Genomic DNA, 12,386 nt, shown 5'->3' on the forward strand with positions numbered 1-12,386 from the left:
ATCCAAGATATTAATGGAAACTCTGAAAGTCACATGAACCTTTTCTCCATGACAACGGCGGGGGTGACTAACCAGGCATTTCCTGCTTTTACAAAGATACAGATATTTACTGAAGTATAATGCAGTCAAAGGAGCCTAATGGAAATGGGTAAGTATACCTAAATCAACACCAGTACCAAGTTACTGATATAAGTGCATGCATTTAGTCAATCCCAAACATAGCCTTCTGGATTACTGGGTGAGAAGAACTGAAAGGAAACATTTATTAAGCATTTCCTTTGTTCCAGCAACTGTGCTAAGCACTTTACAAATATTCTCTCTTTTAATCTACACAACAAGCCAGTGCAGCAAGTGTCGTTATTATCCCCATTTTACAGTTAAGACATTATGATAGGGAGCAAATCCCTCCTTTATATGTGGGTATACAAAGCCTAGAAAAGGGAAATAGTGGGAAAGGACCAAAGAGGATGTAATAGGGTTTTTTTTAAGTCAATTAATAAAAGACAAAGCAAAACCAAGAAGGGATAAAACATAGTACCTTCAATGCTCTGTGGACCCACAAGATTCATAGCCTGATGAGCCGCATATTCTACATGGGGCCTAGCAATGCCCAGCTGTTCCATCACTCCATGGAGCAACCTCTAAATATCTGCTTCTGAAACTCGGTCTGGAGTCCGAGGACTATGAGCAGATGATAGAGTCCATCCCAATGCTAGCCAAAACACCATGTTGTACAAGACAGCGCTCAGCATCATGGAGTCTATTGTCCCCTGCAAAAAAAGGAGAAACCAACTATCAATCGGTCACAAGGAGAAAGGGGGCTGTGTGGTTTTCAAAAAAAGGGAATGGTAGGCAATTGAAACTTTAGGTTACTAAGCTTGACAGCAAATTCTGGTAAAATTCAAGGTTTGTGAGTGTTTAGAAAGGGAAGAGGTGATCACTGCGATCCTGCATGGGTGTAATAAGAACAAGGGAAGTCAAATGAACCTTATTTCTTTTTGTTGTCAAGGATTTGAACATAGTATATCTTGATTAACAAAGCCTTTTATAATACTCTTTTGGGCAAGATGGCAAAATGTGGACTGGCTAACGGCATAGTTAGGTGAATTCAGAACTGGCTGACTAACCAGACCCAAAGTGTGGTGATGAATGGATTGATTGATGTCAGACTGAAGGGAAAAGGGCTATGATGGAATGAAGCTAGATCCTAATCTAGCTCTAATCTATTCAAAATTTTCCCAGTGATTTAGTGGAATAAAGATATAGGTGGCATGCATTTAAATTTTCAGATGATACATAGCTAGGAGCAGCAGCTAATACACTAAATAACAGACCAGTGATCCAAATGAGTATGGATCAACTGAAGCTAACAAGGTGAAAATATAATCATGAGAGGGATATGGTACAGGTCTGTGCTTTCATTGGGATAGGGAGCTCCTAGCTTTCATTGGGATAGGGAGCTCCTAGATAAGGAAGTCCCTCTAACGATGCAAGTCAATACTCTCCAATATATAGTTTCAGAGTTGCCCAGAACATTGATTTAAATGACTTTCCAGGGGTCACTCAGCCAATATGGGCCAGAGGCTGGACTTGAGCTCAGGTTCTTCCAGTGTTAAAGTCAGATTTTCATTGTAGTGCCTCTCTATAATATAATCATAGATTAATTAAAAAAAAAAAACCTTTGTATATGTGGAAAAATATATTAAAGATAAAAGTCCTCTATTTGGGCTTAAAAACACAGCTATCAAGTATAGGGCAGGAGACATGTGGATATATAGCAATTAAAGTGAAAAAAATCTGGAGGATCTGATGGATCAAAAACTCCATACAAGTCAATAAGTATGATGTGGCAATGCAACAGCAAAATCAAATGCAATTTTGGTCTTTATTAATATTCAAAGGCAAGGCGGTGGTAGGTGGCCCTGCCCTTCTCTGGCTGATTCAGACAACATATGGAGCATTGCATCCAGTTCTAAGCACTGAGCCCCTAAGAAGGGGTTGATCAAGGAAGTGAGGAGACTTGAAACCATGCCTTCTAAAGATTAAAGGAACTGGAATGTAAAGCCTAGAGAAGATTGAGGAGACAAAGGAATGGTTGCCTTAAACTTCTGAAAGTTTCCAAAGGGCCACAATTTGGAGCCTTCATTTTACAGATGAGGAAACTGAGGCCCAGAGAAGCAAAATTACTTGCCCCAAGAGATGCATAGCATAGGTGGGAATTTGAACTCAGGTCCTCTGACTCTCCATCCAGGACTCTTTCTACTGCACCACACTGAGTTGGTCCTGGACAACAGAACATGGAACCACGAACAAAAATTACAAGGAAGCAGATTTCACTTTAATAGAAAGAAGAACTTCCTAACAATTGACTTGTTTTGCCAGCGGGGCCCTGGGGCGGGGGCTGGGTGACGCAGCAGGGCCCTGGGCAGAGCATCAGGCGTCCAGGTCCCACGATGCCACAGAGCAATGAAAGGCCAGCAAAGATCTCTGCTCAGCAAAAGCAGCCACTTGCCAGCCTTCTCAGAGAAGTGGAGGGCCGGGTTTGAGGGCCTTAAAAAGTTCTGCCTTTTACGCGCCAGGCAGGAGACCCGGAGGACCTGGCACAGGCTGTACCAATCCCTCCAGCGTGGGAGGAAGGTTCTTCGGCTCCAGAGGAAGTGGGGCCAGAAAACGGGCCTGGCTGCTCCCCATAGCTACCCAATCCCTGGCACTGTAAGCCCCCACATCCGGGGGCACCTCGTTGAAAGCCTGGCAGCATCTGTTGAGAATGCTGCCCAGGAATGCCAGTCAGAGGAAGAGCCCCGCACGGCAGCAGCTGGCTTGCCAGTGGGCAGTGTGTTAGGTCAGGCCAATGGCTGCAGGCAGAGGACTGACCACCAGGATCCTGGCAGGCTCAGGACAGCCAGCAGGGAGGGCCAGGTGGAGAGCAGCCCCACCTTAGTCACCTTGAGGAACCATAAGGGAAATGGTTGTTACTGCAGCTGCTACCAAGGGCTGGGCCCAAACATAATGGAGCCGGAGCAGCCGTCCCTAACTCCGGGAAGGCCCCAGCTTAGCCAGCATAGTGGGGAAAAGGATATCACTGCTTCGGGTGTATAAGGAACTGTCCATGATTCCGTTTGGGTACCGGATCCTGAGGTCCCCCCAGTTTAAATCGAGGAGAACGTGTAAGCTTCGGACAGGCCAGCAGTGGAGCTGGGTGCAGAAGTTCGCCAGGGGCCATAGGGAGAAGCGCCAGGAAGGCTGCCAGAGGGTACTTGTAGCTCATTCCCTCACTCAGGTCCCAATAGCCCCGCTCCCCTCCCTCAGGTTCCTTTCCCAGATATGGACTGCAGTGCCTTAGGGCCCACAGCAAAGGGAAAGAACTCAAGAACACCCAGTAGCCCGGGGCCCAGAGCCATGTGTCGGAGAGGCCCTCCCTAGTCAGCAGAATGGCAATGTCACCCATGGTTGGGATCCATCCCACTTCACCAGACTGAGCAGTGAGATAGTCTCACCCGAACACACCAATCCAACCTATTTTTCTACTACTCCAATATTCCTTCTCCAGTTAAAGCAATTTAATCTCCTTCCTGTTCCAAGAACACAGCATGATCTTCCCTGCCTCAGTTTCTTCTCTCTTATTGTTCCTCTCACTTGAAATGTCTTCATTTCTCCTTTCTGCCTAGTATTAACTCTCCTTAAAGCCCCACCTATTCCAAGAAAGCTTTTCCTATCTTTTCTAGCCTCTTCCTTCTCTTAACCATACAGTAGCAAACAACCAGATTGTTTGCTACTGTTTCATATAACCTTTGATTTTCAACTGGAACACAAGCTCCTTGAGAGCAAAATACTGTGAACATACACTTTGTGTTTCACGGTGCCTCACCCAATACAAAAACCCACAGTAGATGGTCAAATTATTCATTTTTCAACTGTGTAGTGCAACAAATAAACCAAAATGCTACTTCATATTTTCATACGTGCCTTAAATGTCTAAGGAACGCCAATTTTAAGCCTACAAGTGACACCAAGTTGGTTGTGGCTAGCAAACATCTGCTAGCAACCTGTGGGAAAGAATGAGATGCTGAAATAGCCTTAAGCTGGAGAGGTGATTAAAAAGAAACAGGATATAGTTCAATAGAGTACAAGGAAGAAAAACAAGCTATATAATTCAAAGGTAAAGAATGACCAACTGGCACAAGGGCAACAACAAAAAAAATTGAGGCAGCATGAAAATTTACCAGGTGATATAAATTATTACCTAAGCACAACAATGGGAGTTATATAAGGGAATGAATACAACATATAAGAACTTTAGGATGTTCTGCCAAACCTGTACTTATCAGACTCTCAAAAAAATATGGTCCATTTTGGGCTTCACAAACTAGATGTGGAACACTGGAACTGGTGGTTCCAGAGAAAAGTAGCAAAAATAAAGATTCAGGGAAATGGAAACCTTGAGGAAAAATTCAACTTGGAGGGGAAAACCCTAAAAACCCTAAAAAATCCTAAAAAACAGAAAAGGATTATATATTGATAAAGGTGAATTAATACTATTTTTACATAGATGAAACAAAAGAAAATAAGTTGCTAAATTCTGCAAAAAATGCCTTTGAAAACATTTAGGGTAATTTATAAAAAAAAAAAAAAAAGATCACTGAGGTGAGTAGGTTAAGTGTGGTACTTCAAGGAGGCAGAGGGTGAACTTCTGGCGATCCCTAATGGCTACTTCATTCTAAAACATCCCAAAGTCTCCTGAGAGTGCCTCACTCATTCATTGTCAGCTCTCTAACCTAAAGTGTCTCCCTCTTTTCCCTAAATGAACCTGTATTCTTACCAGTCCTTTGATGAGGTCTGAGCTTCTCTTTTAGGTTAAGCTGTTCCTGGGGCCTTAGTTCTGGGCAACTTGCCCATTCTTTCTTGGCCACAGCCTTGGGCTGGGACTCCCCTGCTTCCTGCTGAACACTTGGTAACTGCAGAGGTGATCTTAGAGGTGTCACCTTCTCTGCTCGAACTTCCTGCCCTTTCACAGGGACAGCGACCTAGACAGAATACCCGTTAGTTCTCAATGACAAGCTAGATTAGGGTGGGTTTCCAAGGATAAATACTTGACATCAAAGGAGATCATCCCACAGGGGCAGAACCACACATCCCACTCCCCAGGCAGCAAAGAGCTTGAGAAAGGGGAGATCAAGATGCTACATTTGGTAAAGAAGTTCAAAACAATGCCCTCCTTTTATTCCCGGTACAAGAAACTGCTGAGACATTTTGGCATAGTAGATGGAGGATCAGCCAAACGGTCACCCACTGGTTTCCGTGGCAGAAATAATACCCATCGTACAGAGAGCCAAAGGGCCCTGTTGTACCCCCACTTCTCCTGTCGTGTGGTCCCTCACCCTGCTTTCGGAATCCCCCGCTCCTCCCCGGGCACTCCGGCCTCTTGGGTTCTCTCTCCAAATCTTCTACCAGGGTCACGGCTTCCTCTCCGCTCTCTGGACGATGCTCCTGTACCCAGGGCTGACTCTCCCCAGGCAGGACGGCCAGGAATTGCTCCAGCACCAGGGTCTCCAGGATTTGCTCCTTGGTCCGAACCTCTGGCCGTAACCACCTACAGCACAGCTCCCAGAGCTGGCTGAAAGCTTCCCGGGGCCCAGCCACCTCCTGGTAGTGGAATCTCCGGAACCGCTGTCGGAAGGTCTCCGAGTTCCCCACATCGCCTCTCAGAGCGGACTTGGCCATCGTTCACAGAGGAGGCAGTCTGACATCAGACGGAGGTGTGGCAGCCGGGGCTTCCCCCGGCCTCCTCTCGGTCTTTGGGGACCTGCGGGAGGAGCTTCTCCCTGGGCACAGAGGAATGGGAGGGTCACAGGGGGCGCCCATTCATCCAAGGCCGTCCCAGGGCCAGCCTGAAGGAACCAGCTGGACTGGGAGCAGAAGCCAGGGTTAGGGACGGGAGCGGGGCTGCCCCAAAGCTGCCTCTGCGGCCTGAAGCAGCGAACCGCGTGTACTGACCGCACCTCCACAGCACCGGGGGGGGTCTGGATCCTAACGGCTGCCAGGCGGCGGGAGGGGCCAGCGGCCCAGCACCCAGCACCCAGCAGGGGGCCCTCACGGCCCGCCCCCCGCCCGATCCGAGCCCTTCCCAGAGCCCTCCGCGCCTGCCCCGCCCCCTCCGCTCCACTTTCACCACCTCCCCAGGCAACAATCGATGCAGGAACGTGTGGTCTTTGTTTTCCTCTAGTTTGGGGAACCTCGGGGTCCCGGCCCGTAACGGGCACGACAGGGGAGGGCCGGGTGGGCCCTGGGGGTCACCGTGAGCTGGGGGTGACAGCCGACGGGGGAGCGCTTCTACACGGGGGACAAGACCCTGCGGAGAGGACCTGGGGTGTCCCGGAGCCTGGCGGAGGGAGGGAGATCGGGGTTCGGGAAAGGACAGGGCGCCCGGGCTTCGGTCTCTTTGTCTCGGCTCCCGGCCGGGTCACTCTTGGCGTCGTCCCGTCCTTTCCAGACGGTCACTGACTGGGCTGAGGGGAGCCCCAGGCACCCCTGTCCCGGCCTGCCTCCTCCATCTGTCCGCTCCTCTCCACCCCCGCCCCCTCCCACCGCTCCCCCCGAACCGAGTCCGGTCCCCGCCTCCCGGAGGGCCTCACCCGCTCCCGCTCCGGCCCCGGCCCGGCTCTCCAGCCTCCCAGACCGGCTCCCAAACCGGAAGTCCGCGCGGGAGACACCGAGGACCTTAGGGCGCGTGCGCCAAGGCCGCTGCCTGGACTACGTCTCCCAGAGAGCTCGGTGGACTAGAAGCGAACGTGGTCGCTCCGACCAAGCTACGTGAACGCTTCCGGGATTCCATTGGCAGGGAAAAGGAAGCCCTCGCGCTGGCCGGTGCCTTTTTCTCTTCCTCGAAGGAATTGTCTTTCCCGGCTAGTTGATTCGGCCGGAACTACACTTCCCAGCGGGCCTTGCGCACAGCGGCTGGAGCAGCGCTCCTCCCCCGACGGCCGGGGGAGCTCGCGCCGGCGGACGCTGCCTCAGCGGCCCGCTGCCCGCCGTGGGGATGATCCACGAGCTGCTCTTGGCCTTGAGCGGGTACCCGGGTGCCATCTTCACCTGGAACAAGCGGAGCGGCCTCCAGGTACGGCCCACCCTGAAGGGAGCGCTAATTGGAACTCCACCTGACGGGGAAAGCAAGGGGCGGAGTTAAGAGTGCCAGTGTTTAGGGCCGGGGCGGGACCTGGGGGGGGCGGGGTAAGGCGGTCAGAGGGGCGGGACCCTGGGAGTAGGGAGCGTGGACGGACTGCGGGGCCTGCGGTGGAGGAGCGGGGGGCGGGGCTTGGCCTGGGAGCCGCTAATGAGGGGGCGGAGCCTGGAAAAGGGCGGGAGGGGGTCGGCTCCCGGGGCTCTGGCGCGGGCTGGGGTAGAGGGGCGGGGCCACGACCGGGGTCTGCGCGAGAGGGCTGAAGAGAATGAATGGCCGAGGGAGAATTGTGTCACTTCACCCTGCCTGCCTCAGTTTCCTCATCTGTAAAATAAGCTAGAGAAGGAAAGGGCAAGCAGCTGCAGCGTCTGCCTAGGAACCCCAAGACGGTCCAAGGTGATTGCGGACCCTGCGCTGTGTTTTACGGTAACCAGCCCGGTCTGTAAGAATTAAGAAATGAAGCAGGCGGGTCAGACTTCTCCGAGGTCCGAGGTCCGCCCCCGCCTTGGCCGCCTCACAGCAGGGGTCCCCTGCCAGGCTCAGGCTGCCCTTTGACCCGAGCCCCCCTCCAGAGGCTCTGACCGTGCAGCCCCTCCTACGAGCCTCTTCTCCCTTGGACCCCCTGCTGGGAGAAGCTGCCCGCGCTGCGCCCTCTTCGTTCCTGACCCTCTGCAGTCTGTCTCTTGACCCCATCATTCAACGAAACTAGACTCTTCAGGTTACTAATGGTCTCTTTATTGGCAAGTCCTCGCTTCAGTATTTGACGTTTTACGCCCCCCCCAGCCCCCAGCTCCCGGACACTCCTCTCTCAGTTTGTAATACTTAATTTCCCCCCACCCGACTTTTGCCTACGTATGTGACCACTCCTCAGCTCCCCGGATGCAGGTGTGCCTGTGCCCTCTCCTTTCTCAGGGACCTCGTTATCTTCCCCACGCGGATGGCATCCTGCCTGGATATGCAGCCTTAGTCTCTTTCCCTGCATAGACACCTCACACCCTGCCCGTTAGGTATTTTAAACCAGGTGTTTTATAAGAAATTCAAACTCCACGTGTCCAAAAAGCCCTCCTCTCCATCCCTGAATCTCCTTTTCCTCCTGCTGACTTCCCGGTTCCTGTCCAAAGCTCCGTCTCCCCCAGCCCAGATCCAGCCTTCCCTGTCCTTCTCCCTTAGCCTCCGTGTCTATCAGCGAGTCCTGCCTCTGCCTCTCACACCCAAGCCGCCTCCTGAATGCATCCTCCCCGGGGTTCCCTTCTAAAACATGGACCTGACCATTTCCCTCCCCTGCCCAAGGAGCATTCCTAGCTCTGGCTGGGCTCTAGGCTCAGACTTCTCCACCGGGCATGGAGTATACCCTCACAGTCTAACTCCAGAGTGATCGATTAGACATGAGTACCCTTGACGCACTCCCTTGCAGCCAAACTGAGCCCATGCAATTCCCTTTCCCCTCCTTGTGCCTGTCACAGGCTGTCCCCTCTTCCTGGAGGCCCTTAGGTGCCATCTCCTCCATGAGGCGCCGGCCCGCAGCTGCTAGTTCTCCCCTTGAAAAATTGTATTGTGTACGTTCTGTATTGACTTGCTTGCAAATATGTCGTATCTCCGCAGTGGAGTACTTAGATCCTTGAGGAAAAGGACGATTTTTCTTTGCCTAGCACAATGCCAAGCCTATAATGAGAACTTAATAAATACTTGCTGATTGATTATCTGCTCCTACTTGCATGCTAATGAATGCTGCTAGAGGAAGTCCCAGCACTGCTAATTAGGTCTTCCACAAATGGATATTACTTAATCTTGACTTGGCCTTCACTTCTGCTTGCCAGTTCTCTTCCCTGATTGACCTTCTGTTGTACTTGTCTCCCACCCCTTCCCTGCTCTCTCTAGACAGCAGGTCTCAACTCACACTTCACTCAAAGTTCAGGACTGTTCATCATGAGCTTCCTCTTCTCCTCTGTGGAATGTTAAGGGAATTTGAAGATCTTCTTTGACCATTAATAGACACATAGAGCCCTGGCTACAGGGAGTTTCTAATTAAGTGCTGGGGCACCTTCAAGCTCCTGAGCACTCAGCCAATCAGATGCCAAGTCTTTGTTATATATTCTGGGAGTAGGCATTTGCTTTGGGGGTCCACTCATAAGAAGGATCTTTGGATTTCTTTGATTTCCTGGTGGAGATTCTGAGTAGCCATATGTTCGGAGCCCACACATCTCCGCCCCACACCCCGACTGCTCCGATGGCTGTGCTCCCTCAATCCAGTGATGTACATAAAGTGTACAGCAATATTGCTTTACCCAGACTGTTGGAGTTCTGTATGTCTTTGTGCTAATTTCTCTGCTTGCATTTTCTCCAAGTTCAGGGTGCTGACTTTTCCCCTGAACTAGTGAATGTAATTAAAGTAGGATTGTTAACCCCTTTTTGAGCAGTCTTTCCTTTAAAAGCAGATCAAAGAACCTGTGCTAGCAGGCCATCCTGGGTGTGCTAGGGTGCTTGCTAATATACTCTGTTATGTACTTCAAATCATCTCGGTGTTATCCTCTCCTTTGCATTAGTCAAGGAAGAAGACATGGCCCTTCTCTTCACTAATGCCAAATCCTCTACGTCAGAGATTCCTTGAACTTGGTTTTTTTTTTTTTAACAGTTTGATAACATTTTCAATATAATTAGTTCTTTTGGCAATCTCATGCTTTTTATTTTTGCATATTTACAAACTTTTCTGAAAAAGGGGTCTTTGGCCTTCACCAGACATGATCTGCCAAAGGAGTCCATGACACAGTAAAAATGAAGAAGCCCTATTCTACTAAAACCTTTGATCACCTCCTCTCCTATCTCCTCTGGGAACTTGCTCTTTCAGATATCTCTTTGCTCTCCCAAATTTCTAATCTCTCCCTGTCCACCGGCTCTTTCCATGATGCCCCATAAACATGCCAGCTGTTTTCTGTTAAACTTCTAGAAAAAGCTGTCTGCACTCATTGCTTCTACTTTCTCATTTCCCACATGTTTTTCAACCTCCTGCATCCTTGCTTCTGTCCTCACCACTTGGCTAAAGTTACTGTGTATAAGGTTACCAGTGATCTCTGTATTATTAATTCCAGTGGTCTTTTCTCAGTCCTCATCATTCTTGACTTCTCTGCCTCCTCTTTCTGACTTTCCCATCTCTGGATTTGTATGACATTGTTCTTTCATACTTCTCTTCCTCTCTGCTCTACCCATCCTTCTCAGTCTCTTTGCAGGATCTTCATCCATATCCTCCCGTAAGCACTGTCCCTGGGTGGGAGCACCACAGTGCTGGGTCCTGGACCCTCTTCTCCTTTACCTCTACTCTTTTACGGTGTTCACCTCTTGTTCCCGTGGGACCAACTATTATCTCTTGGCAGATAGCCCTCATCTCAGTCCTGAGCTCTGGTGCCACGTCTCCAACTATCCGTTAAACAACTGAAACTCTGAGTCATCCTTCATCCTTCCTTTAGCCTTTTCGTCCCCCAGGGATCAATCTGTTGGTAAGTCATACCTCTTCTGCCTCCATGACATTCTCACCTACGTTCTTTTCTCTCCTCTCATGGGAGCCTTCCTACTTGTGGTCCTCATCACCTTTCACCTGGACTATTGTAGTAACCTCTGATTTGCACTCCCTCCCTTTTTTCAGTCTGTTCTTTTTATGCCAAAGTCATATCCTTAAAGAATAGGTTTAACCATGCTACTCTTCTGCTCATGAAGCTTTAATGGCTCCCTGTTGCCTCTAAAATCAAATGCAAATTCACCAGTGTATGCCTTGAAATTGGAATAACTTTCTAATTGTTCTCCTTGCATCTGGTCTCCTCTTCTTCAGTCCACCCTCCACAGAACTACCAAAGTAATGTTCTTAAAGCATATGTATGATCTTGTCATTCCTCTGCTCAAGGAGTTTCAATGGTGATTTTTTGGCACTGGAAAAAAATTCAGACTTTTTTTGGGGAGGAGGGGAAGGGATCAGAGACACTTAAAGCCCTTCCCAGTTTGGCTCCAGCTTTTTTTTACACTAGGGTTACATATTACTTTCCTTTATATACTAAATGTTCCATCTGTACTGGGTTCTATTTATTCTTAGTAGAGAGCACCCCATCTCCTCTCTCCATGCCTTTACCCATGCTGTGCCCCATGCCTAAAAGGCTTTCCTTTTTCATTTTGCCTCTTGGGACCCCGCTCTCTTCAAGCTTCAGCTCAGAAGATAAGATGCCTCTTCCCATTTCCCATTTGTTGATACCCTTCCCCCATGACTTTTTATACATTTTGTATTTACTTATCTGTATTGCTCAGTATGATGTAAACTCCTTAAGAGCAGATGCAGCTGCATTTTTCCTCTGTTGCTCACCGTGCCTGTCCCAGAGGTGCTCAGAAAGTGGTCGTGAAATTGAAGAGCTCAGCCAAGGAGAAGGAGTCGGCGCTGTTCTTCCTCTTCTTTTTGAATTTTTTTGTATTTAACCTGTGGTTTGGGTGGATTTTTTCCCTAAACTTTCCAATTTTAGCAACTTAGAAAGTTGTCTTATTTATAGACTTTCTCATCTTTGGTATTTAGTGAAGTGATAGGGTTTGAGAAGAGGAGAATTCTCTTACTTTTTTTGTTTAATTTCTTCATACAATTGCCTTGCATTGTCTCTTGAGTAGTTTTTTTTTTTTTTAAGTTTTCATATGCATATGTTGGTGTGCCTCTTCATATCCCCTACAACTAGCACAGTCCTGGGCACACAGAAGGTGCTTGGTAAGTGTTTATTCATTGGTGGAATGTTAGAGATGGCAAGGCTGAAGGGATTAGGAAGGAAAAGGTAATTGCTTATTACATAGCTTCCTTGACCTCCTTCCAGATTATGAAAGTCCATTCAGGTGATGGATTCAAAATGTAGAATGAGACATTTTTTAGACCTAGACAGTACAAGAATTTGTTTGGCCCAACTATACACATTTATTACAGGGGTTTTGTTTTTCTTTTTTTCTTTTTAATGAGAGAGAAGGAGAGAAAGAAAATAAATGCTTGTTAATTGAAATTTTACATTTAAAAAATAAACACCATTTTCTTTTTAAGTGACATTTACATGATGATGTATTTGTTATAATCACTTTAAAAAGATGCCAGTAATGTGCAAATAGTTATATTTTACAGAACTCTTCTGATAAATACACCTCACAAAAGGCAGAATGAGGAGAAAAAAATGTCATCATAAAACATTTGGAGAAAAACATC

At 48.6% G+C, this 12,386-nt stretch overlaps 2 protein-coding genes and 1 pseudogene across 6 annotated transcripts in view; 2 read left to right on the forward strand and 1 right to left on the reverse strand.

Annotated features, from left to right (window-relative positions):
* The window catches only part of LOC140514469 (uncharacterized), a 65,804-nt gene extending 59,802 nt beyond the window's left edge, over positions 1-6,002 (reverse strand). Inside the window, 3 exon segments of the mRNA XM_072624897.1 lie at positions 539-770; positions 2,192-2,283; positions 5,379-6,002. Coding sequence (XP_072480998.1) covers positions 539-770; positions 2,192-2,283; positions 5,379-5,721 — 667 coding nt within the window. The 5' untranslated portion in view covers positions 5,722-6,002.
* Positions 2,283-3,951, forward strand: LOC140514467 (sentrin-specific protease 5-like; annotated as a pseudogene).
* A 592-nt stretch (positions 6,003-6,594) lies between the features above and the next one.
* LOC140514452 (gamma-tubulin complex component 4-like) overlaps positions 6,595-12,386 on the forward strand; it is a 29,027-nt gene continuing 23,235 nt past the window's right edge. For all 5 annotated transcript variants that reach the window (XM_072624866.1, XM_072624870.1, XM_072624871.1 and 2 more), the window contains exon 1: positions 6,595-7,114. In XM_072624866.1, the coding sequence (XP_072480967.1) occupies positions 7,037-7,114 (78 nt within the window). In that variant the 5' untranslated portion in view covers positions 6,595-7,036. The remainder of the gene's footprint in view (positions 7,115-12,386) is intronic.

Source organism: Notamacropus eugenii, chromosome 7, assembly GCF_028372415.1.
Source record: "Notamacropus eugenii isolate mMacEug1 chromosome 7, mMacEug1.pri_v2, whole genome shotgun sequence".
Classification (NCBI taxonomy): domain Eukaryota; kingdom Metazoa; phylum Chordata; class Mammalia; order Diprotodontia; family Macropodidae; genus Notamacropus; species Notamacropus eugenii.